General features: G+C 39.1%; 1 protein-coding gene across 1 annotated transcript in view; it reads left to right on the top strand.

Annotated features, from left to right (window-relative positions):
• The window catches only part of SCN11A (sodium voltage-gated channel alpha subunit 11), a 111,522-nt gene extending 84,244 nt beyond the window's left edge, over positions 1–27,278 (top strand). The window contains exons 23-27 of the mRNA XM_044001880.1: positions 3,610–3,663; positions 11,329–11,470; positions 12,512–12,612; positions 21,015–21,294; positions 25,727–27,278. Of these exons, the coding sequence (XP_043857815.1) occupies positions 3,610–3,663; positions 11,329–11,470; positions 12,512–12,612; positions 21,015–21,294; positions 25,727–26,865 (1,716 nt within the window). The 3' untranslated portion in view covers positions 26,866–27,278. The remainder of the gene's footprint in view (positions 1–3,609; positions 3,664–11,328; positions 11,471–12,511; positions 12,613–21,014; positions 21,295–25,726) is intronic.
• Positions 27,279–27,666: the final 388 nt, after the last annotated feature.

Below are 27,666 nucleotides of genomic sequence, written 5' to 3'. Positions count from 1 at the left end.
AGCTTTGACTTTGACATCTTCCTCTGAGGGTGTATTTTGATCTTCATTGTCACCAAAGAAACTTTCTAGGGTCAGCATCTTCTTCTGTCTGCTCATTTTGCCAACATATTTTTTGACTTTTAACTTCTTCTTAAAGTGGGGCACTTAAAGTGGTGCACTTTCCCAAGCTTCAGGGGGTCCCAGGTGATATTATTTAAGGAGAGGCACATTCACCACTCCCCTGGCCTTTGCTCTGGTCTGCAAGCAACCTCAGGCCTGCAAGCAACCTCAGGCCTGCTTTTCCTCTTCTCTAGTTTCCTTCTGACCCCTGCCTCCCTAATAAACACAGCTTTCTAAGAGTCCCTCTCTCATTCTATCCCCTCATTCTCCCATTACTCTGTAAGTTAAGAATACTTTTCTACCCAACTATATCTATATGTTGTTCCCTCTTTAACCCTGTTCTGATGAGAATAAGGTTTCCATGCTGCCTAACCTCCACCCCATATTCTCCTCCACTATAAAAGTTTTTCCATTCATTCCTCTTTTGTATGAAATAATTTGTTCCATTTTACCTTTCTCTACCAAGTTTTATTTTATAGGATCGTGCCAGCATAATCAACTCAAGCTCAAGCCCTCTGTTTATATATACTCTTTCTGATTACCCCAATAATAACATTCTTAAAAATCATAAATATTCGTTTTCCATATGAGAAAGCAAATAGCTCTTACTAAGCTCTTACCTTACTAAATCCCTTGTGACTAGTCTCTCATGTTTGCCTTCTTATGTTTCTCCTGATTCTTATGTTTGAAAATTAAACTTACTGTTCAGTTTTGTTATTTTCCTTAAGCATGTCTGAGAATTCTTTGATTCATTAGATATCTATTTTTCCCTTGTAGGATTAAACTCAGCTTTGCTGTGTAGGTTATTTTTGGTCGGAAACCCAATTTCTTTGCGCTTCAGACTATATTCCATGCCCTTTAGTCTTTTAATGTAGAGGCTGCAAAATATTGTGTTATCCTGACCATAGCTCCACAATGTTTGAATTGTTTCTTTGTAGTTGCTTGTAAAATTTTCTCTTTTACCTGGGAGCTTTAAAACTTGTGAGCTTTTGTTTTGGCATCTCTTTCAGGTGAGATTGGTGGATTTTTTCAATGTCTATTTTACCTTCTAGTTCTCAAATTTCAGGGAATATTTCCTTAAAAATTTCTTTCTTGGGGGCAGCTAGGTGGCACAGTGGATAGAGCACTGGCCCTGGAGTCAGGAGTACCTGAGTTCAAATTTGGTCTCAGACACTTAACACTTACTAGCTGTGTGACCCTGGGCAAGTCACTTAACCCCAATTGCCTCACTAAAAAAAAAAAAAAAAAAGAAAAAAAAGAAAAAAAATTTCTTTCTTGAAGCAAAATGTATACACTCTTTTTTTGATCATGATTTCAGGTGGTCCAACAATTCTTACGTTATTTCTCCTTTTCAAATCAGTTGTTTATTCAATGAGTTATTGCATGTTTTCTTCTATTTCAATGAACAAAATTTCAAATGATCAAGGTAAAATCCCAATAAAACCAGAAAAATAAAAAGAATGATTAGAACTCCTATGCATAGTCATATACTACCAAAATTGTGTTCATTAAAGAAAGAATACCTTAAAATATAAAACACTCAATTACCAGAAAACCAAATATGGATATTAACTAACCAAATCTCAGAAAAGGAGCTAGATTTAGCTATAAAGGAACTACCAAAGAAATTCTTGAACCTGATGGATTTACAGAAGAGCTCTACCAAATCTTTAAAGAAGAATAAGATCAATACTATGCACATTGCTCTCAAATGATGAGAAGGGCCCTACCAGACTCTTTTCACGAGACAAATATAATAAAAATACCTAAAGGAGGAAAGGAAGATAGCTATAGACCAATATCATTCATGAATATTCAAAAAATTTAAGTAAAATCTTGTCAGACCAAGACAATAATTATTATGACCAAACTGGATTTATGTGAGGGATATAAGGATATTCAATATTAGGAAAGCAAAAAAATAAAAATAAAAAAGTTTTAAACATAGCATCCCAAAATACATTTATCTCAATAGATATAGAAAAAACTTTGATAAAACACAATACTCGGGGGCAGCTAGATGACACAGTGGATAAAGAGCCAGCCCTGGATTTAGGAGGACCTGACTTCAAATCTGTCCTCAGACAATTGACACTTTCTAGCTGTGTGACCCTGGGCAAGTCACTTAACCATCATTGCCCTGCCCCCCAAAACAGAAAAGAAAAAAACCACAATACTCATTTTTGCTAAAAAAAAATCCCTATAAAGTATAGGTATAGAAAGAACTTAAAAAATATCTACCTAAAATGGAAAACAAGTATCAAATGCAATGTGCATTCATTTATTGGCTTATTTTAAAAAATAAATATAGTACCAAAACAAGACTCCCCATTACACCTGATATTATTTGATGAAATTATAGAAATATTTGCAAAAGTAATAAGATAAGAAAGAAATTATAGTCATAAAGACAGGGAAAGAGTAGATAAAACTATCTTTGCCAATGGTGCATTGAATTTCTTTCTTTCTTTCTTTCTTTCTTTCTTTCTTTCTTTCTTTCTTTCTTTCTTTCTTTCTTTCTTTCTTTCTTCCTTCCTTCCTTCCTTCCTTCCTTCCTTCCTTCCTTCCTTCCTTCCTTCCTTCCTTCCTTCCTTCCTTCCTTCCTTCCTTTCTTTCTTGCTTGCTTGCTTGCTTGCTAGAGTGAGTGTCTCTGTTACCAAGTTCTTTTCTTGAATATGAAGGTTTTTTCTTTATTTTTGTCCCAGGCAGTCTGTAGAATTCCTGGGAATTTCTCTCACCCTCATCATCCTGTTTTTTCATTTTTATTTGCCTTTTCCTCACCATTCTCAGTTTTCTTCCCAGTCTTGAGAATGTTGAGTACTGAATCTGGGAAAGTTTCTATTTACTTCTCTGTTTTCTTCATCAGTCTCTTTTCCTTCTTTGCCAACTTGCTCCTGATTTCTACAATTTATCTCCCTGTTTCATTCCTTGCCTTCTTCAGGGACCTAATTCCATGTCATGTGAGGACCAGTTGGAGAAACAGGGAATATTTAGTTGAGAGAAAAGAAATCATGAGTGATCAAAGAGCTATGTTTGAATATTTGAAGGGCTGCCATGTTGAGATGGAAGTGGGCTTGTCCTGCTCAGTTCTGGAAGGTACCTCTAAGAGGTCAATAGAGCCTTGACATTGGGAGACATTTTCTAGCACTTTGGACCATTCAAAATAGCATTGGGCTGCTTTGGAAGGTTTGGGGTTCCCCTCTTTGGAAGTCTTCAAATGGAGGCTAGAACACAATTCAGGAATATCATAGTAGGGATTTCTTTTGTGTATGGATTGAAATAGATGATCTCTGAGGTCTTGTCCAACTGTCAAATTCTGTGATTTTTGTTCTTGAAATTTTCCTTTAATTTGAATTATAAACACTTTCAGGCTTATGAAGTTTTCTATACTTTGTCGATTTCTCATAGTCCCTTGAACATGCGAGTATAATAATGTCTATTGATGTTGTTTATATTTCATTCCTGGAAAAGTACTGTATAACAATGTTTCCTTTTGTTCTTTTGCTCCAGGCAACTTTTAAAGGTTGGATGGAAATTATGTATGCAGCTGTAGATTCAAGAGGGGTAAGTCAGAGACACTGGGTAACATTCTGGGTTATCTGAAAGTAAACTCATCAGGATGTTTTGGGTCCTGTTGGAGGGGACATGTTGCTATGATTAGAAAGGTCATTGTTTGGTAACCTAAAAATACCTATCAGGGAGGGAATTTACTCCAATATAGGTAAGTGGCCAGCACAGGGGTTTCCTTGGATGTTTGATTTGGGTGCAGAATTCTGTGAAATTTGATCTCTCAGTAAGAGAGCTTCTAATATTTCACTGCCAGGAATCAGAAGAGTGGAGTATTTTCCTCTGAATCTCTTTCTTCCTCCTTAGCTACAGAGTCATAGATACTGAGGGCTCAGGAAATGAGCCCATACCCTAGGAGGACAGAGAGATAGAAGTTAGAGTTGTGAACCAAAAAAAAAAAATAATTGCTATTGATTTACCCAGAGCTGGAAAGGACCACGTCTAACCTTAATGTTATTGACGAGCAAATGCAGATACAGAGAAGTTAAGAATTACCCCAAGTCACATAGCAAGCCAGATAATAGAGTTGAGACCAGAAGCCACATCTCCTGCTTCCTTCTACTCTACCTCACCAAATGTATACATGCAAATACACACATGTGACTTTTTTTCCTCATTAGGATCTCCTTGACGTCCATGTGTGTCTGACATAGTTTATTTACACTAAGTTTTCAGACATTGTGACTGCCTAAAAATGGATTCTCCAAATGAATCTAATGTCAGAACCATCACCATCTTTGACAGTGAAAGGCCAGGTTACAGATGGGTTGTGGGAAGAGGGTGTAAGAGAAATGAACTCATACCACTCAAGTGTAGTTGTGTTGATCTTTGAATCCTTCTTAAAAAGACCTTGAACATTATTGTATGAATTTTGAGGCAAGGAAGTTGAGGTCTGATGAAGCTGTGTTCATTCTCAGTCTCCTACAGTAGTTAGACCTAAAGTGTTACTAATATTAACATCTCACTTTTTTGTGTGCTTCATCTTGCTGGTGCTGGTAACAGACATTCAGTGAGAAAAGCAGTCCAGGGTTGGTTACCCCCTTTATATAGACAAACTCAGACTTATGTGAAAGAACATATCTGAAATTACATGGCTGACAACTGTCAGAGCTAGAAATTAAACTAAAGTCTTCTAACACCAATTCCAGGGCTCATTACCCTGTCACATGCTGGTTCTTAAAACTGGATGTGGGGGCAGAGCCAATATGGCTGATTAGAGGCAATCACACAGCTTCACTTTCTCAATATTTCCTTCCAAAGAATTTTTCTTTTTTAAAAAAAAATCATAAAAATATTTTATTATTTTCCAGTTACATGTAAAGATAGTTTTCAACATTTGTTTTTAGAAGATTTTGAGTTCCAAATTTTCCTCCCTTCTTCCCTTCATTCCTTCCCCCCTCCCCAGGACAGAAAGAAATCTGATATAGGTTATATATGTACAATCACATTAAACATATTTCTGCATTAGTCATGTTGTGAAAAAAGAATAAGAACAAAAGGGAAAAATGTCAAAAAAGAAAAACAACAACAACAAAAAGTAGAAACAGTATGGTTCAATCTGCATTGAGATTTCACAGTTCTTTTTTCTGGATGTGGGGAGTATTTCCCATCACGAGTCCTTTGTAATTGTCTTCGATCATTGTATTGCTAAGAATAGCTAAGTCCTCATAGTTGATCATCACACAGTGTTGCTGTTACTGTGTACAATGTTCTCCTGGTTCAGCTCACGTTGCTCAACATCAGTCCACTTAAATCTTTCCAGGTTTTTCTGAAATCTTCCTGCTCATCATTTCTTATAGCACAATCTCCCCAAAGAACTTTAAATTAACTCTTTAAATAAAATTTTGAAGCAGCAGAGCCAACAAAAAGGCAGAGCAAGACATTTTTCCAGCCTAAGACAATTGAGGTCAGTAGGAAAAGTCTGTAACACTGGGGTGAGAGTCAGTCCAGAACATGACAGGAACACCAGCTATTGGCTTTGGAGGTGGCGGCAACAGCAACAGCATCTTTGGGAGCCCCTAGTCCAAGACTGTAAGGTGGTTGGATTACTGATTGGAAACAGATTACAGGGAACACTTTGCTGGCACTGGGTGCAGCTGGCACTGATTGGCAATTCTATTTCCCATAAGAAGTTCTGGGTCATGATTTCTGGGTGGAGAGAAGCATTGGTAGTCAGTCACAAGGGAGCATGGGCCCTGGTTCTAATACCAAGGTGGAGAGGAACACCAGCACTTGGGGCTGCAGGATGGCAAGGTAAAGACCAGTGTGCAGACCAGGAAACCAGTGACTCTTCCTTGTTCTAGATCACACCTTGTTGGAAGCAGTGAAAACTTGTAAATCCCCAGAAATAACTCTGAAAGCAGTAGCACAAAAAAAAGCCAGAAGCTTAGGACAGTGCCTCCCTACCCCACAGTTAACAGAGCCCAACTTCAATATAACATTCAGTCAGAAAATAAGTTGGGAAAATGAACAAACAACAATAACAACAATAACAAATGACTTGACCATAAAAAGATATTATGGTGGCAGGGAAGACCAAGACATAAACTCAGAAGAGGATAATAATAAGACACCTACAAGCAAAGCCGCAAAGAAAAAAGCTAATTATACCCAAACCCAGGAAGAATTACTGGAAGAGTTAAAGAAAGAGATAAGAGAAGTAGAAGAAAAAAATGGAAAAAGAAATGAGAAAGATACAAGAAAATTATGAAAAGAATATTAACAGCTTAATAAAAGAGGCAAAAAATATACTGAAGAAAACAACACCTTAGAAAACAGAATTAGCCTAATGGTAAAAGAGGCACAAAAATTCACTAAAGAAAAGAACTACTTAAGGAGCAGAATAGAACAAATGCTAAAAGAGATATAAAAACTCACTCAGAAAATAATTTATTAAAAATTAGAATTGGGCAAGTGGAAGCCAATGATTTCATGAGATATCAAGAAACAACCCCCCCCAAATCAAAAGAATAAAAAAGAGAAAATGTGAAATATTTCAGTGGAAAAACAACTGATGTGGGGAACAGATTGAGGAGAGATAGTGTAAGAATTAAAGGACTAGGGGCAGCTAGGTGGTGCAGTGAATAAAGCACCAGCCCTGGATTCAGGAGTACCCAAGTTCAAATCCGGTCTCAGACACTTGACACTTACTAGTTGTGTGACCCTGGGCAAGTCACTTAACACTCATTGCCCCACAAAAAAAAAAGAAAAAAAAGAAAAGAAAAAAAGAATTAAAGGACTACCTGAAAACCATGATTAAAAAAAGAAGCATTTCAAGAAACTATTGAGGAAAACTGCCCTGATATCCTAGATCCAGAGGGTAAAATAGAAATTTAAATAATCCACCAATTATTTCCTGAAAGATATACATACCAAAATAAAAACTCCCAGGAATATTATAGCCAAATTCCAGAGCTCCCAGGTGAAGGAGAAAACATTTCAAGCAGCCAAAAAGAAACAAGTCAGCCAGAAACAAGACCAGTCATGATCATGCAAGATTAAACAATTTCCACGTTAAAGGAGTAGAAGGCTTGGAATATATTCTCAAAGTGAAGGGAGCTAGGATTACAACCAAGAATAATCTACCTAGAAAAACACAATACAGTCCACTGGGGGAAATGGATATTTAATGAAATAGAAGACTTTCAAGTATTCCTTATGAAAAGACCAGAGCTGAATAGGAAATTTGATATTCAGAGAAAAGACTCAAGAGAAGTATAAAAAAGTAAACCTGAAAGGGTAATCATAAGAGAATCAATATAGTTAAATTGCCTACATTCCTATATGGAAAGGTGATGCATGTAATTCCTAAGAACTTTATTATTATTAGGGAAATTAGGAGTCTATACAGACAGAAGACATGGTGTGAGTCAATCTCTAAAAAAATGAAGGAGTGAGAAAGAGGGATGCAAGGGGAGAAGGGGAAGGGAGAGGATGAATGTGGAAATTGTTCTCACATAAAGGAATCATACAAGGAAGGACTTTTATAGTGGAGGAGGAAACAATAGAGTGGGCAATGTTTAAACCTCCCTCTCATTGAAATTCTTTCAAAAAAGGAAGATTATGTAAACATACTCAGTTAGTTATAGAAATCTACCTTACCCAATAAGGAAATAGGAGGGAAGGGAACAATTGATATGGGGAAGGGGTGATAAAAAGGGAGGGTGGATTTAAGGAGTCAGTGATTAGAAGCAAAGCAGGCTTTTTTTAAAGGTTCTTAGCAAATGTTTATTGAACAATTGATTCAGACAAATTTTTTTTCTTTTGGTTGTTTTTTTGCATTTTTCTTTTGTGTTTCCAGAACTGTATCCTTGAAAAACTCCCATCCCTCCTGGATGGTTTCTCCCTTAAACATTTTAGACCATGCAATCTTACACAACTTTTCTTTGAACGCATTGAGTCCAACTTTTCTAAAATTTAGCATACAGGCCAGATTTTGGTCAATTTGTGTAATTTGTTATTATAAACTCTAGTATGGAATTGGTTACTTTATTCTAAGTTTTTCATCATTCCCATGCCACTCTCAACTCAAGAACAAAATAGACTTTTGAGAAGGGACAAGATAAAAAGAGAGAGAAGGATAAACAGAAGAAAATAGGATGGAGGGAAATATACAGTAGTAATTATAACTGTGGATGCGAATAGGATAAACTAATCCCTGAAACAGAAGCAGATAGCAGAATGGATTAGAAACCAGAATCCAATAATATATGTGTATAAGAGACACACTGGAAACAGAAAGACACATAGAGTTAAAATAAAAGGCAGGGGCTGACTCTAATTTGTTTCAGCCGAAGTTAAAAAAAAGGCAGGGGTAGCCATTATGATCTCAGACAAAACAAGAGTCAAAATAGACCTAATTAAAAGAGATAAGCAGGGAAACTACATTTTGCTAAAAGGTACCATAGGCAATGAAGTAAAATAAAAAATTTAAGGGCAAATTTCTCTGATAAAGGCCTTATTTCTCATATAGGGAACTGAGTCAAATTTATAAAAATAAAAGACAGGCCCGAACTGATAAATGATCAGATGTTTGGGACAAAATCGCCTCAGTTTACACAAATAATTCAAGGAGACCACCAAGTCAAGCAGAGGCAGATTTATTACATTCTCATGAGAATGGGAGACTCCATGCCAGGGATGAGGAATGCAGTAATGGGCTCATGAGTTGGGTATTTATGGAAGTTTTGAGGGGGGGTCCCCTCATGCACAGGGTGAGCTCACAGTCTGACATCTAATCCTGTCTCACCCAGGGTGCATGTTCTGCTTGTGGTCAGGGTATGGGTACATGTTCCAAGAGCGAGGGGGAAGGGAAGGGGGGAAAGGTGAAAGCATGGGAGGGGGAGAAGGTGAAACCACTCCACCCCTGCGAGGAGGGGCAAGGGGGAAGAGGAGAGAGACGGTACCAGGAACTGGTACTGGGAGCTAGGGTTTAGGAATGTAAAAAGGGGGAGGTAGTATCTGGGTGGGTCTGCATTTGCACTAACAGGTGACGTCTTCTCCTGCCTGGTCATAGCAACAGCATAACTAACCTATAACAAGGACTGCAGGTTTGGAATGTAGGCAAAGCGGGGTGGTAGTACCAGGATACATCAGGTTCAGTAAAACAAGACGCATGATTTCTGTTATTATCAATGGAATAAAACCTAAACAGAATAATCTAACAGTAACAGGGACTGGGGGCTGGGTACTTTCCAGACTCCATCCTCAGAATCTGAACTGACTCAAGTCTACCTATCCCATACATCAAAATATATGAACAGGTAGTTTTCAGAAAAAGAAACAAAACTATTTATGGTTATATGAAAAATGTTCTAAATCACTATTGATAAAAGAAGTAAAAATTAAAACAAATGTGAGGTACAACCTCACACCTATCAGAAATAACAAATGATGGAGGATATGAGTGAAAATAGGTAGACTAATAAACTGTTGGTGGAGGTATGAACTGATCCAATCATTCTGCAGAACAATTTGGAATTATGTGCAAAGAGTAATAAAATCATGTATATCCTTTTACCTAGCAATACCATTACTAGGTCTGTACCCCAAAGAGATCAAAGAAAAAGGAAAAGGACCCATATATACAAAAAATGCTTATAGCAACTCTTTTTGTGCTGGTGTGAATGAGATTTTCCCCATCCTTTAGTTATAAGATATTTACCACAGTTATAAGTGATTTAATTAAGATAATATATTAACTAAAATTGTGATTTATTATATTTAGATATTATTTTATTACAATTATATAAATAGGTTAAGTCTCTCTTCTAACTTTCCAATGTCAAGCATTAAGTAATATCACAAGATACAGTAGTCAGCAATACTATATTTTAGAAACCTTGAGTGATATGCTTGACTCAAGGAGTTCACGCAGCTCACCAGTGGCATGCTTGAATAATAGGAGGGGGTCATGCAGCATGACTATGACCCACCCTGTTGTCATCATAAGACTTTGATAAGAGTATTGGAAGATGCTGACATTATGGTAATTAGGCAGTTTCCCATATTTCCTAAGAATATGCTTTAATTTTAGAAGTGCAACTAATTAAAATTAATACTATGTTACATAAGTGCAACTTTTGGAAGGGTATATAAACCCATGGATTTTGTAACTCTGGGTCTTTCAGGTCTAACCCCTGGATGACTGGCTTTATTGTGGGAATAAATTCTCTCAATAAACCTATGTGCTTCAGCCTGGAAACTATGTTGTTTCTGTTCCTCAGTCGGACTTAGAAATTTTCCCGACACCAGCAAAGAACTGGAAATTGAGGGGATACTCATCATTTGGGGAATGGCTGAACAAGTTGTAGCTTATGATTGTGATATATACTATCATGCAAAAAATGGGAAGACCTTTATGAACTGATGCAAAGTGAAGTGAGAAGAACCAGGAGATCATTGTGCATAGTAACAGCAATGTTATAATGATGACCAACTATCAAAGTCTTGGCTACTCTGATTGATACAATGATCCAAGACAATTCCAAAGGAGTCATGATGAAAAAATGCTATCACCTCCATAGAGAGAACTGACAAATTCTGAGTGCAAATTGAAGTATAATTTTCTTGTTTTCTTTATTTTTCTTGCTTTTTTGTGATATGGCTAATATAGATATGTTTTGCATGTTTTCATATATATACTATTGATATCATATTGCTTGCCTTCTCAATGAACTGGAGGGAATGGGATAGAAGGAAGGAAGAAGATAGTACAGAACTCAAAATTTTCAAAGAAAAGAATGTTAAGAATAAATAATAGGGGCAGCTAGGTGGCTCAATGGTTAAAGCACTGGCCCTGGATTCAGGAGGACCTGAGTTCAAGTCTGGCCTCAGACACTTAATTACTAGCTGTGTGACCCTGGGTAAGTCACTTAACCCTCATTGCCCTGCAAAAAAAAAGAATAAATAATAAAATTTTGACAATTAAAAATGAAAACTTGATATGTGCTATGATGGCAGTGTAGAGCAGTGCTCTCTGCTGGGCTGAAATAGCCCATAATAATCCAGATGTAATATAGCAGTAATTTAGGGTTTTTTCTGTTTCATGATGTGACTGAGGAGTTTTAACTGAGATATTATCATGGTATTTGGATAAGGCAATAAGGATGAGAATATATCTTCCCCTGGTAATTTTTCTATTCTGCATTTTCATCCCTATAGGTAGAGGAGCAGCCCTCCTTTGAGGCAAATGTAGCCGCATATCTCTACTTTGTCGTTTTTATAATTTTTGGCTCATTCTTCACACTGAATCTTTTCATCGGTGTTATCATTGACAACTTTAACCAACAGCAAAAAAAGATAAGTATGCCGACTGCCCTGTCTCATTTTGTGCCTTTTGCAGAGAGAAGATCCTCATGCCCAGGGCCTGGGCAGAGCCTTTGTGTTCCTTAATCAAGATGTGAAAATTGTGCTACTTAGAGTAGTAGAGGAAAATTTCCATATTCCCTCTGCTAGGGACACCCTAGAGATACAAAACCCTTTCTCTAATTTGGAACAACAACAACTTCTTTCCCACCAGTCTTCGCCTTTTTGCAACACCATTAGTGAGAAGCTCTTAAGAAAGCACAGAATTCAAGAGTAAGAAGGACTTCAATACTTTACCACAGCTTCTTGATATAGCTGTCCCTAGACTGTTTTCTGAGACTGAGAACTCTCATCTTGCCAAAGATGGTCAATGCAGGAGAGTCCAAGCTTCCCTTACTTGTCTCTGGAAATGTTTATTCATTAATTCTTGAGGAATGAGGTATTTGTAGACTTGTACAAAGTCATGTAGTCCATCTCCCTGTTTTCATGGAGGTTTTAAACCATTAAAGTAGATTATTATCTACTACTATAAAAGGTACTACATACCCCCCCCCCCCTTTTTAAAAACCACATACCTTTTAATAAGGGTATGGTAAAGAATTTGAAACAGATTGCTCTCTTCCCATAAGATAGGCCTGACTACCTCATATCTAGTAAGTACAGTAGATGTAATTTTTTTTTAAGTGAGGCAATTGGGGTTAAGTGACTTGCCCAGGGTCACACAGCTAGTAAGTGTTAAGTGTCTGAGGCCGAATTTGAACCCAGGTACTCCTGAATCCAGGGCCGGTGCTCTATCCACTGCGCCACCTAGCTGCCCCAGTAGATGTATTTTTTATTGTTCTATCCTTAGCTAGGATAAAAATCAACTATTAATGAATAACCTTCCATAGCTTTGTAGAACAGTCTTCTAGCCTCTCCCACATGGCTTTCTGGGGGTGTTGATAGAAAATTATAGAAATGAAAAGCTTCATTTCTGAAACTTCAGATGATCCCCCATAATGGACACAAAAGAATGACAATGCCTTTCCATTGTACTTAGGTGGCCAAGTTATCTTCTTGACAGAGGAGCAGAAAAAATATTATAATGCAATGAAAAAACTGGGATCAAAGAAGCCTCAAAAACCTATTCCAAGGCCTTTGGTGAGATGGTCTGAGTTGTTACAAATACATATACCATAGATAGGGGACAAAATTAAGTTTATGAAATGTTAAGCTACTTCCTTCACTACTTCCATATTAAATTAGGGGATGGGTATGGGTCCTCCCTCCCTTGATATAAATTATAATAATGCTGCTGCAACTTGGTGGGTGGTCTTTGGGAACCGTCACCTAAATGTAATATAAATTAACTTCTACCATACATACAGTCTGGTTCTGGGCTTATACCTGGTAGAACTTGAGTGAGCTGGTATTCTGCTGACCTGGCCTGGGAGAAGCAAAAGGTACCACCATCCCACTGTGAAGCTTCATAGGAAGACTTTAGACAAGGGTGAAGGAGTGTGGTGGTTTTGTTTGTTTGTTTTTTGTGGGGCAATGAGGATTAAGTGACTTGCCCAGGGTCACAGAGCTAGTAAGTGTCAAGTGTCTGAGGTTGGATTTGAACTCAGGTCCTCCTGAATCCAGAGCCAGTGCTTTATCCACTGTGCCACCTAACTGACCTCAAGGAATTTATTTTTAAATCTTTCATTTATTTTATTTTTTCCAGTTACATGTAAAGGTAGTTTTCAATATTCATTTTTGTTATTTCTTCCTTTTTTTTTTTGGTGTGTGAGGCAATTGGGGTTAAGTGACTTGCCTAGGGTCACACAGCTAGTAATTGTTAAGTGTCTGAGGCTGGATTTGAACTCAGGTCTTCCTGAATCCAAGGCGGGTGCTCTATCCACAGCGCCATCTAGCTGTCCCTCAACATTCATTTTCATAAGATTTAGAGTTCCAAATTTTTCTCCCTCCCTCTCTTTCCTCCCCCCTCCACAAGACAGCAACCATTCTGACATAGGTTATGTATGTACAATCCACAAGTGCTCCTTTTAAATTTTTTTAGTCTGTGTTCAGTCAATATCAGTTCTTTCTATGGGGGTGGAGAATATGCTTTGTCATTAGTCCCTTGGGATTGTCTTGGATCATTGTATTGCTGAGAGTAGTTAGGTCATTCACAATTGCTCATAGAACAACACTGTTGTCACTGTGTCCTCCCAGTTCCGCTCACTTCACTATACATCAGTTCATATGAGTCTCTCCAGGTTTCTCTGAAATCATCCTGCCCATCACTTCTCATAGCACACTAGTAGTAGTAGTAGTAGTAGCAGTAGTAGTAGTAGGCTTCCACCAGTCGTGGACGACCATGGTTCAGCGCCTTGAAGAACCACAGGCCACAGTGTGGCTGTGCAGTCTGATACGGGAGCTGCAGCTGCTGCCGCAATGAGGACATCAGAAAACTGAGCTCTCTGTTGCCCGTTGGTTCCTGTGTCTCATTCGTTTTTCTTCCTCTTGAGCTTGAAAGCCCATTTCAGCTGCGTGCAAGCTGCTCCTGAGTGCTGAACTCCACAGCACACTAACACAGCATTAAAATCATATACTACAGCTTCTTCAGTCATTTCCCAATTGATGGACATTCCTTTGATTTCCAATTCTTAGCCATCACAAAGGGTTGCTATAAATATTTTTTTTGTACAATTTCCCCCTTTTTCTCTTTTTTACAATTATGATTGTTAACTGTTTCCCTCCATCCTATTCCCTTTCCCATGATATTTACTCTATTATCTATTTTCTTTCACCCTTTCCCTCTTCAAAAGGCATTTGCTTCTGACTGTCCCCTTCCCCAATCTGCCCTCCCTTCTTTTGCCCCTCACTCTTTATCTCTTTCCCATCCTATTTTCCTGCAGGGTTAGATAGATTACTCCACCCAATTGAGTGTATATGCTATTCCCTCCTTGGGCCAGTTCTGATGAGGTTAATGTCTTTGAGCCAATTCTGATGAGTGTTAGGCTCATTTACTGCCCAGTTTAAATAGATTACTCCATCCAATTGGGTGTGTGTGTGTGTTAATCCCTCCTTGAGCCAACTCTGATGAAATTAAGGTCTTTGAGTCTATTCTGAGTGCAAAGTTCATTTACTTCCCTGCTCATCTCCCATCTATTCCCCCACTCTATAAACCCTTTCCTGTTTCTTTCATGTGAGATTTCACCCCATGCTAACTCTCTCCTTCCCCCTTCCCCAGTGCATTCCTCTCACCCCTCAATTTTACCCTAAAGATGTCATCATGGGGCAGCCAAGTGACACAGTGGACAAAGAATCCACCCTGGACCCAGGAGAACCCCAGCCCCAATTCGGCCTCAGACACAAGACACTCACCAACTTCATGACTCCAGGCATGTCACCTAACTCCAACTATTTATGGTTCTCTAGGGTCTTGTATTTGAAAGTCAAATTTTCCATTCAGTTCAGGTATTTTCATCATGAATACCTGAAAGTCCTCTTTCATTGAAGTCCCATTTTTTCCTCTGAAAGATTATAATCAGTTTTTCTGGATATGTGATTCTTAGTTGTAATCCCAATTCCTTGGCCCTTTGGAATATCATATTGCATGCCCTCTGATCCTTTAATGTAGAAGCTGCCAGATCTTGTGCTATCCTGACTGGGGCTCCACATTACTTGAATTCTTTCTTTTTGGCAGCTTGCAATATTTTCTCCTTGACCTGGGAGCTCTGGAATTTGGATATAATATTCCTGGGAGTTTTGCTTTTGGGATCTCTTTTAGGAGGTGATCAGTGGATTCTTTCAATTTCTGTTTTACCTTATGCTTCTAGAATATCAGGGAAATTTTCCTTGACAATTTTTGGGAAGATGATGCCTAAGCTCTTTCCTTGATCATGGTTTGCAGGTAATACAATAATTTTCAAATTATCTCTCCTGGATCTATTTTCCAGGTCAGCAGTTTTTCCCAGAAGATATTTCACATTGCCCTCTATTTTTTTTTTATTCATTTGGATTGACTTTATTGTGTCTTGGTTTCTCATAAAGTCACTAGCTTCCATTTGTTCAATCCTAATTCTTAGGCAATTTAGTCAGACAGCTTTTGTGTCTCCTTTTCCATTTGGCTTTTCAAGCTGTTGACTTTTTTCTCATGTCTTTCCTGCACCACCCTCATTTCTCTTTCCATTTTTCCTCTACCTATCTCTTTATCTTCAAAGTCCTTTTTGAGCACCTCTATGGCCTGAGACCAATTTGTATTTTTCTTGGAAGCTTTAGATAATAGGGGCCCTGATGATGCCATCCTCCTCTGAGGGTGCACCTTGATCTTCCTTGTCACTAAAGAAATTTTCTATGGTTCTCACCTTTCTTTGTCTGCTCATCTTGCCTGTCTTTTACTTGACTTTTAGCTCCTTAAAGTGGGGCACTATTTCCAGGCTGCCCTGTCCCAAGCTTCAGGGGGTCCCAGATAGTATGATTTAAGGAGGGGCAGGTTCTTTACTTGCCTGGCCTGTTCCCTGGCCCATAGATGACCCTAGACCAACTTGCTAATCAACCAGCTTTGTGTGCTGTGGTTGTCAGCTCCAACGAGCCTGTACCCTTCCCCCACCTGGGCCATTGCTATTCAAGCCTACCTCCTGGTTCCCAGCAAGGGTGAAAAAACCAAGTTCTGCCAAGTTCTTCCCCCCTGACAAAGGCTCAGCCCTCTTACCAGACAGTGATTCAGAGGCTCTGGGGGTCTCTTTCTCTAGTGAGGCCTTCCTGGGACTGGATCTGTGTCAGGGTGACTGTGAAGGTTGGGCTCCACTCTTGTCTCGGCACAGCAGCTCCCTCCTTCAGACCTCCCAAGACGTCCTTGGTTGGAAAATGATCTTAGCATGTTTTTCTGTGGATTTTGCTGCTCCAGGAATTGTACTATGGCATTATTTGGAGTTTTTCTTGGAGCAATCCTGTTGTGAGTTTGAGATCTCACTGCCTTTCCTCTGCCATCTTGGCTCTGCCCCCCAGGAATGTATTTTTAAATAATTTTTATTATTATGAATCTAATAAAGGCTAATGCCTTTCCTATATACGGAGCAATACAGAAAAAGAAAAAAACCCCACAAATCTTGCATACATCTTACTTTTTGTTAGAATACATTAAATTTAAAACAGTAGTGCCAACACTGCCCTTGCTGTTTGTATCCCCTTATGAACTTTCTTCTGTTCTCTTCTCTATATTTAAAAAAAGTTTCATTAACATTCTTTACTTTCTCTTCTTTTTAAAAATACTGTTATTACTAAACTCCCACCCCATAAAGCCTCTCCAAGTCTGTTATTATATATATACATAATGTGTGTATATAAGCAAAAAATATGAGAGATACATATAAGCAAAACAAATCTTCATGTTAGTTATGTCTGAGAATGTTTCATGATGCAACTTTAGTTCTTTACTCTCCTGCCAAGAGGTAGGAAGCTCTTCTGGAGTTGTGGTTGGCCATTGCATCAATCACAATTTTTTTTTTTAATTTTTTTTTTCAGGCATTGGGGGTTAAGTGACTTGCACAGGGTCACACAGCTAGTAAGTGTTAAGTGTCTGAGGCCGGATTTGAACTCAGGTACTCCTGAATCCAGGGCCAGTGCTTTAACCACTGCACCATCTAGCTGCCCTCTCAGTCATAATTCTTAAGTCTTTCATAGTTATCCAGTTCAGAGAAAAGAACATTAAAGTCTTTTATAATTATTGTGTTACTCTTTATATCTTTTCTTCAATTCAGTTAACTACCATAATGAATTTGGATTCTATGCCATTTCATCTTTAGTGTTAATATTATTTCTTTTCTTTGTTTGTTTTGTTTTTTGCAGGGCAATGAGGGTTAAGTGAGTTGCCCAGGGTCACACATCTAGTGTCAAGTGTATGAGTCCAGATTTGAACTCAGGTCTTCCTGAATCCAGGGCCAGTGCTTTATCCATTGTGCCACCTATCTGTTCCCATGTTAATATTATTTCAGTGTCTATGATACCTTTGAGCATAATGTGGTTTCTTTGTTAACTCTCTTGAAATTGTCAGTATTCATTTTTGCTTTGCCTATTATCATTGTTACAACTCCTTTTTTTAATTACCCTTTTTTTTTGGTGGGGCAATGGGGGTTAAGTGACTTGCCCAGAGTCACACAGCTAGTAAGTGTCAAGTGTCTGAGGCTGGATTTGAACTCAGGTACTCCTGAATCCAGGGTCAGCACTTTAACCACTGCGCCATCTAGCTGCCCCCTTAATTACCTTTTGTAAAAATTCATTTTGTTTCACCTTTTTGTTTTCAACTTATAAATATTTTTTTAGATTATTTGGTAGAACTTTTTAAAATTTTTAAGTATATTTTTATTAAGCATTTCACAATTACATGTAAAATTTTTAAAATTCATTTTTAAAAATTTTGAGTTTCAAATTCTCTCTCTCCTGTCCCATCCCTTCCCCACTTTAGGTCACTTTCTTAACTGGATTTCACTGTTATATATTTAGGGTGAAGAACTGATTATATTATAGTTACTGTACCACAAGATTAAGGACCTCCCTGGAAATCATAAGAAGGGAAATATCTGGACTGTGCTTATTTGTCGTTATTTTCTTTATCATAACAGTAGTCATGTTCATTAAGCATGCTATGTAAAATATTCACAAGACCCATACTCAGTCCCTAAAGTTAGCATGCAAACAATTTCACAAAAACAAACAGCTTTGAAAATAAGAAATCTTTCGTGGCATTAAGCAATCTGCTTAATTAAATTCTTTATGTGGCAAATTGTTGAGTTTTTAATTATCCATTTTGCTACTCTCTTTTATTAATTAGATTGTTCAATTCTGATTGTTAGATGTGTTTTTCCCCCATATATTCCTTTTATTGATTTTTACCTTCTTTCAAATCAGCTCCCTCTCCCTGAAATTAGTCTTGCTTACACTACTTTGATGGTAGTCTATTCCAATGGACTAACCCAAACCTTGACTCCTATTATCCTTCACTCTTTTAAATTCCTCAAATTTAATTAAATTGATATTTTCTTTTTCTTTTTATGTATTCATTTATCTACTTTTCTTCTCTTTTGATCTATGCCTTTCCTTTCTAAGCTAAGTGAGTAGTTCAAAAATTTTATTCAACTTATTAGTTTAAGTTATATTCTTCTGTAGCAACCAGATCTGGTCAGACCAGTGTGTTACAGATCTGATAGGGTTAGAGGTTAGAAGTCCTGTAGGGGCACAATATAAGAAGTTAGTTATGACAATTAGCATTAGAATAACAAAAAGGGAAAATATTGGATGTTGGAGGGGATGCGGGAAAGCTGGGACACTAATGCATTGTTGGTGGAGTTGTGAACTGAGCCAACCATTCTGGAGAGCAATTTGGAACTCTGCCCAAAGGGCTACAGAACTGTGCATACCCTTTGATCGAGCAATACCACTGCTAGGTTTATATCCCAAAGACATCCCCCAAAAGAGAAAAAGTCCTATTTTTACAAAAATATTTATAACAGCTCTTTTTGTGGTGGCTAAGAACTGGAAATCAAAGGAATGCCCATCCACTGGGGATAGCTAAACAAGTTATGGTATATAATGGTGATATAATATTATTGTGCTATACAAAATGACACGCAGGATGACTTCAGAAATGCCTGGAAAGACTTGTATGAACTGATGTGTAGTGAAGTGAGCAGAACCAAGAGAATGTTGTGTAAATTGGGGGGTCTAGTTTCTGGCTCCCAGATTTTGGAGGGACATTGATAAATTGGAGACCATCCAGAGGAAAGCAACTAAGATGGCAAGGGACCTTGAGCCTGTGTCAAACAAGGATTGGATAAAGGACTTGGGGAACTTTACCCTGAAGGACAGCAGGGCAATGATAAAAGTGTGCACATCAGAGTGGATCCCAGAAGTACTGGGCAGCAGAGTAGGCTGTGGTATAAGCCAAAGCAGCAGTCAAGTAGGTGAAGTGTAAGCCCTGGTAGTAGTTAAGTGCTTGGTGATTCTTCTAAATCCTTGTTGTTCAATCATTCAGTCAGGTCTGATTTTTCTCGATCCTGTCTGGGGTTTTCTTGGCAAAGATACTGGAATGATTTGCCATTTCCTTCTCTAAAGCATTAAAGCAAACAAAGGTTAAGTGACTTGACCAGGGTCACACAGCTAGTGAGTGCCTGAGGCCAAGTTCTAACTCTTACCCTTACCTTTTGCTTGGTGGAGCTAGAACCTGATGGACCTTCTCCACATTATAGTCATTGTAGTATCCAGAAGTCATTGACTATTTCCTTCTCTGTGAGGGCTCATAGTAACAAGGGGTGACTATTGGAAGGTGGCTTGCTTTCTGATGACAGGGGAGGTGAAACTGTTTACCCCAGCACTGTGGAACAAGAGGCCTCTAAAAGAGTCAGGAGGGGGTACTTTCTAGACATGGGAGATGACAAGAGCAAAGGCGCTGAAATGGGAGATATGTGAGCGATAGCAAGAAAGTCAGTTTGTCTAGATAATAGAATATTGTATAGTGAGGTTGGAAGGGTAGTTTGGGGCCAAGTTGTAAAAGACTTTAGAAACCAAACACAGAAGTTCATATTTACCTTAGCGGCAATAGAAACACATTGGAGCTGATTCTGATTGAGTTGAGCAATGACCTAGTTATTCTCATGCTTCAGGAAAATCATTTGGGCTGTTTTGTGAAGGAAGGACTGGAATGGGGACAAACTTGGGAAAGGGAGAACAGTTAAGAGGTCATTTCAGTAGTCCAGGAAAGAGATTATGAGGGCCTGGACTATGGTGGAAAGAAGGGGAGAGATGGTATGGAGGTAGAAATGGCAATACTTATAGATGGCTAGATATGTGGGGTGAGGGAAAGTGAAGAGTCAAGGGTAATGCCAAGGTTACAAACTTGAGAGATGGGAGGGACTCTGACATAACACAGTGAAGTTCTGTAGAGGGATGAGTTTGGAAGGAAAGGCTAGTCCTCCTGTGGGGTTGTTGAATTTTAAATGTCTATAGAACATCAAGTTCAGTCATTTGGGACAATAAAAAGGAACTTGAAAGGAAGGAGAGTCATTTAAAGAGGCAGGGTCTGACTAGGTTTCTGGCAAAAACACACACACAACAGTAAGAAAGGAACAAGGAATTCATGCTGGGGTTTTGGGGGTTGAGAGGGAACTGACTATTACACACTAACTGTTGAGGGTAGGGCCCCATTCACACTAATGATAAGGATGCCACTGAATGGAAGTAATTCTGCCATTGACCCTGTTGGATCCACTGTATATTATAAAATGAAATCTCAGAATGAGACTTGGGCTAGTGTAGTTGAACCTCAAAAAGGACCAGAATTTATTTTTCAAGTTTCATGGATCACCATATACCAGTGACTGGAATTCCCATATAATACAGGACACAGATCCATGTAAATATCTCCAAAGTGTCATATGGGAAGACAAAAACATTTTTTTCCTTAAATTACATTCCTGTGGTTTGGAAAAAACCATTACTGATAGATATTTCATTTCTTTTACCTGCGTGGTAAGATTCCTATAACTTACACAGATCTCTCCTTTGTCTTCTTCCCTCAGAACAAGTGCCAAGCTTTTGTGTTTGATATAGTCACCAACCAGGCCTTTGACGTGTTCATCATAACCCTCATTTGCCTTAATATGATCACCATGATGGCAGAGACAGACTCTCCTGATGGAGCCGACAAACAAAAGGAACATCTTCTGGAAACCCTCAACTCTGTCTTTGTGGTCATCTTTACAGTCGAGTGTCTCTTGAAAATCTTTGCTCTGAGGCAATTCTATTTTGCCAATGGTTGGAACTTATTTGATTGTGTGGTCATGGTGCTCTCCGTTGTTAGTAAGTAAAGATGGCAGCCGGGGTTTATAACTAGAGGCTTTGAGAAATGTGTTGAAGTTTACTACAGTTTCGTAAACTGTATCCAATGTCATTTTTTTTTTTTGCAGGGCAATGAGGGTCAAGTGACTTGCCCAGGGTCACACAGCTAGTTAAGTGTCAAGTGTCTGAGGCTGGATTTGAATTCAGGGAGTCCTGAATCCAGGGCCAGGGCTTTATCCACTGCGCCACCTAGCTGCCCCATCCAATGTCATTTTAACATCCATCTGCATAGCATTTTGAAAACCTGACTAGATTTTTTAATGTCACTTGATGTTATAAAGTTGTGAGAGATTATGGCCTAATTTCCATCTATTTAGTTTTGATCATGGTGGCAAAATGAAGTGAAAAATTTCAATCGAGTTAGCATTTATTAAGTGTCAATTGTGTACAAAACACTATGATAGGTAGGTCCTGGGTGACATTAAAGTTTAGCTAAGACCCAGTCCTTATCCTCATGGATGTTACAATCTGAATCCAGTAGGGGGAGATGACACTTATAGAAATAACTATAATGCAGAACAATTCAGATCAACAAGTAATTATTAAGCCTGGGTTATGAGTTTGGACTCTAATGAGTACACAAGACACAAAGACAAAATGGAAAAGAATTCTTTACTCTAGGAGTTGAGAATCTACCAGAGATAGAACAAGTATAGGGATCAGTAGATACAAGAAAATTTGAGAAGGGAGAGAGAGCATTTATAGAGGAGATAAGGCATACAGCAATAATAATAATATTTGCTCATAACACAGCACTTTTAGGGTTACAAAATATTTTCTCCATCAGTCACAAGACATATCTCAGGTACCCCAGAAACTAAGAGTTGGCAGGAATGTTAGAGATATGCAAACCAAGCTAAATATAGCCAAGAACCATTTTACAACCTGGACAGGGCTCAGTCAACCAATATTCAAGGTACTCTGGTGAGGAAGAACCCACCATCTTCCCAGGCCATCTATTCCATTTTGGGACAAATTCAATTGCTGGGGACTTTTTTCTTACATTAAATCTTTTTGTTGTTTTTTGTTTTTTGGTAAGGCAATTGGGGTTAAGTGACTTGCCCAGGGTGACACAGCTAGTAAGTGTCAAGTGTCTGAGGGCAGATTTGAACTCAGGTCCTCCTGACACCAGGGCCAGTGCTCTATCCACTGTGCCACCTAGCTGCCCCTTCTTGCATTAAATCTTTTTTTTTTTTTTTAGTGAGGCAGTTGGGGTTAAGTGACTTGCCCAAGGTCACACACCTAGTAAGTGTCAAGTGTCTGAGGGCAGATTTGAACTCAGGTCCTCCTGACTCCAGGGCCGGTGCTCTATCCACTGCGCCACCTAGCTGCTCCTTCTTACATTGAATCTTAATTTGCTTCTTTTTAACTCCCACCTATTGGTCTTTATTCTGAATTCTGGGGTCAAGTGGAACAAAGCTAACTCTTTTATAATACATCAACCCACTGGGAGGGTGAGCTTTAGGAAAAGGTAGAGAGCAGTCAGGCTGGGAAGGTGTGTGAATGCCAGGCTAAGTAGTTTGAATCATAGATTGGAATGGGAAATTCCACCTTCCTCATTTTACATTTGAGGAAACTGAGGCCAGAGAAATGAAGAGACTTGCTGAAGGCCAAACAATCTTTCAAGCCCCAGGATTTGAGGGGGATTTCGCAAATTAGAGACCCCAGTCTTCCCAGTCAAGGAGGAGACAAGGTCACATGTTAAAAGTAAGGGGATATGGAGGGGTTTGGGGAGCTTGAGGACCTGTTTCAGAATCTGAGCCGAATGGCCCTTCTGACATCTTGTCCAACCTGTAGGAGAAGGTTTGGAGTAACCAGTGCAAAGACCAAGGTGGAACAATTCACTTCCAACTGGGTGGAGCTTAGGCAGGGGAGAAGACATGATCTAAAAAAAGATGCAGGTCAGAGTCAACAGACTTGGGTCTCCCCACTCACTAGGGGCTTTTGATCTGAGACACTATAGTTACATGGCAAAGACACAACAACAACTGATCCGCAAATAAAATGAAACAAAGAGAAACATTCTGAGCGAGTAGGGGGATAAACACGAATTGCGGGGCGTTGGGATCCAAGGTTTCAGTTACCACCCAATGAGGAAGCCAAACCAGCCAAGGGGCAAGAAAGCATCCATGAGTGGGCTCTTCTTGACTTCGTAAACATAACAGAAACATTTAGAGCCCTTTGGAATGGTTGGCCCTGACAGAAAGACAGCAGGCTAAGCCATAGCAGACCTCCTGTGGGCTTTTCCTTAATCTCTTTCTGCTCATTAAAAGTCAAATTCTTCCCAGTTCTGAATGTCTTACACTCTGGGGGCTTCACTGTTTTGCACATTTTGTTTTTCATAAATGTAAGTTGATAACCTCACATTTGCATTGCTAATGGTCCATAATTCAAACAAATATTTATTTCCTTGCATAATGAGGGCCAGCAGAAAAATCCTCCCCTCCCCCTACCTGTGAGATTCTTGCACACTGCTGATGGGCCTTGTGTGTTCTGGCTCAGGCTCCTGGGTTCCGTGCTATGTGATAATGCAGAGAACCCTGGATGATCCCTTGGATGCTCCCACCCTACATTGATGGAAAGTACCAGAGAGAGGATGGAAAAGAGAAAATACAGATGTCTTTTAGACCGAAAGTGAGGACCAAGGGATGACTTAGAAATTGCCTATATCATCCTGCAGATCAGAGATTTCCTGATTTGTCTCCATTATATTCATATTAGATAATTGCGAATTTATGAAAAAGCCATAAAATATTCCATTCCATTATTATCATTTATTATTAATATGAATAAGAACTCACATGAATATTAGCTTAGTATTTACAAACATTATTTCCATAGCACCCTGGTGAAATAGTACAAACACTTTATCCCAGTGCCACCAAGTAGGAAACAAGCTGAAAGGCAGGTAAATGCTAGTATCACACATCTCACAGCGGTTTAGCCATTAGCTAGTTGTGTGCCTCAGTCACAAATCTAGTAGCAGATCTGGTGTTTGGACCCAGGCTTTTTGAGTATACATACTTATTTTTGGAGAAGAAGGTGTCACCCTTGACCTCTCACTCTCTTACCCCCATATCCAATCAAATGCCGATTCCTGTCAATTTCACCTCTGCAGCACCTCTCAAAGAAGCTCCTTCTCCCTCTGATGTTGCCACCCCACTGACGCAGACCATCATCACCTCATGCCTGGACTGTTGCAATAGGCTCCTGGTGGTTCTGTCTGCCTTAAGGATGTCCCCACCCCAGTCCGGTCCCCACTCAATCACCAAAGTGATTTTCCTAAAGGGCACGTCCAACCATGTCTCCCTCCCCCTTCTATTCACTAAACTCCAATGACTCCCTGCTGCCTCCAGGATCAATATAAAATGCTCTGTTTGGCATTCAAAGGCCAACCTAACCAGTTTCCTCCTAACTTTCTAGTCTTCTTATACCTTACTCACTAACACAACTCTCTGATTCAGTGACATTGGCCTCCTGGACATTCCATGAACAAAACACTCCATCTCTGGGCTCTGGGCATTTTCCCTGGCCATCCCTCATGCCTGGAACTCTCTCCTTCCTTATCTCTGCCTCCTGACTTCCTCAGCTTCCTTCAAGTCCCCACTAATATGCCAGCTACTATTGGAAGCCTTTCCTGATTTCTCTTAGTCCTAGTGCCTTCTCTCTGTTGATTATTTCTAATTTATCCTTAATATAGAATGTTTGTCCATAATTGTTCATATCTTGTCTCCCATCATTAGGTGGAACTGAGCTCCTCAAGGGCAAGGACTGTTTTTTTTTTTTTGCCTTTCTCTGTATCCTCTGTGCTTAGCATAATGCCTCATGCACGTAGACATTGAGTAAATGTTTTGACTGACTGAGAAAGCCAGAATGAGAGTGCAGATGAGAAGAAAATCTATGATCCCTGGCCTGTGTCACTAAAGAATGCTAGGCACTTTTTTCCTAATGGAGTCCACTCTTTATATTTGCTCTCATACTCTCATTCCTAAGGTTCATCATAGAATCAAAGGATCCTTGAGGAGTAAATGAGATTACAACTCTGCCCTTGGAGGGGCCATTCACAGCTGTGCTGATAAATAAATCACCTGTTTCCTAGGTCTCAAATTATACCCAACATTTTGAGAAAGGGCCCATTCCTTAGGGACACATAAACACAAGCCAAAATTGTTGACATTAAAGGACATTTAGAAAGAAACCTTTTGACTTCAAGTGTTACCTTTCTAATTGTTGATAATTCACTTCTTTAAAATGCCTTTTAGGTAAAGAACCCAACAATCCCCTGATAACATGAAAGTAACCACCACAATTCATAGCAAGAAAAAGTTACATATTCACATGAATTAAGAATCTTTTCTGGAAATTTAATTATCTTTTTTTTTTTTTTCTAAAGGCCTTATGGTTTCTCTACTGGAATCGAGTAAGGCAATTCCATTTCCTCCCGTGCTCTTCAGAGTCATCCGCTTGGCTCGAATTGGCCGAATACTGAGACTTGTTCGAGCAGCAAAAGGAATCAGGACTCTTCTTTTTGCATTGATGATGTCACTTCCTTCTCTGTTCAACATTGGGCTTCTGCTCTTTTTTGTCATGTTTATCTATGCCATTATTGGTATGACCAATTTTTCCCAGGTAAAATTTGAGGCAGGGATTGATGACATATTCAACTTTCGAACCTTTGCCAGCAGCATGCTCTGTCTCTTCCAAATCACGACATCAGCAGGCTGGGATGCCCTCTTAAGTCCTATGTTGAGTTCAAGATTTTCATCATGTGACTCAGAGAACTCTTGTTATTCTGAAAATGTACCTTGTAATTCCGAGAGTTCATCATGTAACTCCGAAGGTTCATCTTGTAACTCAGAAAGTTCATCTTGTCCCAGAAATGACACGAAACCAGGGGGTGACTGTGTCAGCTCTGTCGTGGCAATCACGTTCTTTGTCAGTTACATCATCATCTCCTTCCTAATTGTTGTCAATATGTACATCGCGGTGATTTTAGAAAACTTCAACACAGCCACTGAAGAGAGCGAGGATCCCTTAAGCGAGGACGACTTTGACATCTTCTATGAAACTTGGGAAAAATTTGATCCTGAAGCAACACAATTCATCCAATACTCGGCACTCTCAGACTTTGCCGACGCCTTGCCAGATCCCTTACGTGTGGCCAAGCCGAACAGAAATCAACTGCTATTGATGGATCTGCCCATGGTCAGTGGCAATCGACTTCACTGCATGGACATACTGTTTGCTTTTACCACAAGAGTGCTGGGAGACTCAGAGGGCATAGATTGCCTTAAAAGTCAGATGGAAGAGAAATTCATGGAGGCCAATCCTAACAAGAAGTTATACGAACCAATTGTGACCACCACCAAGCGCATGGAAGAAGAGCGATGTGCCGCTATTATCCAGAAGGCCTATCGATTGCACTTGCTAAAGAGCAATGCCAAGAAAATGACTTCCTTACCACATCCAATGGTTTGCAATGGAGTCATTGGTAACTTAGAAGTACCTGATGGCAAAGTACACTTTGACTGACATTGATTGAGAGCAATCGACAGACTGATCAGAAGCTATAACCTTGCAACTTTGCCTTTGTACTATGAGGGAAGCATAGGGTAGAATAAGTGGCTTGACGAATATCTAAATGGAAGCTGAGTTTTTTTTTTTTATTATCAGACATAAATAATTTTTTTTTAATATGCAGGGAAGACTTTAAAATATGACTTAAGCAACCTTACATTACAATGATATGCATCAACATTTCCATTCCTTTAAAAATCAGGTACCATTTTAGTGCATAAAAGGAAGTTTATAAAGGGCTGGAGAAAGGCCATTGTCTGGATTATATTTAAATGCCTTTTCTCCATTCACAGATGTGGTATAGCACCCTGATCTAGCACCTTTCTTAGAATAATCACATATAATGATCTTGCATGCTAGCCAGGAAATGCTGGTGTTTTCATAAAAGAAATGTAACTTATTTAAAACACTAAACCATGTGTCTGTTACCTACAAAAGCATTTATTGACTTCATCATGAACACTTGAAAAATTAAATGCTAATTCTTGTTATATTTGGTTGTCATTCACTTTTTTTTGGCAGGGCAATGAGGGTTAAGTGACTTGTCCAGGGTCACACAGCTAGTAAATATCAAGTGTCTGAGGCCGGATTTGAACTCAGGTCCTCCTGAATCCAGGGCCGGTGCTCTATCCACTGCACCACCTAGCTAACCCTGTCATTCACTTTTTATGGCACTCCTTGGACTTTCTTGTCTTCTCATTCTATTAGGAATAATGCAAGGTAGTTTGGACTTTAGTGCTTTACTTACCCCAAAGG

This window comes from Dromiciops gliroides, chromosome 1, assembly GCF_019393635.1.
Source record: "Dromiciops gliroides isolate mDroGli1 chromosome 1, mDroGli1.pri, whole genome shotgun sequence".
Taxonomy (NCBI): domain Eukaryota; kingdom Metazoa; phylum Chordata; class Mammalia; order Microbiotheria; family Microbiotheriidae; genus Dromiciops; species Dromiciops gliroides.
This window is presented reverse-complemented; position numbering and strand designations above follow the sequence as displayed.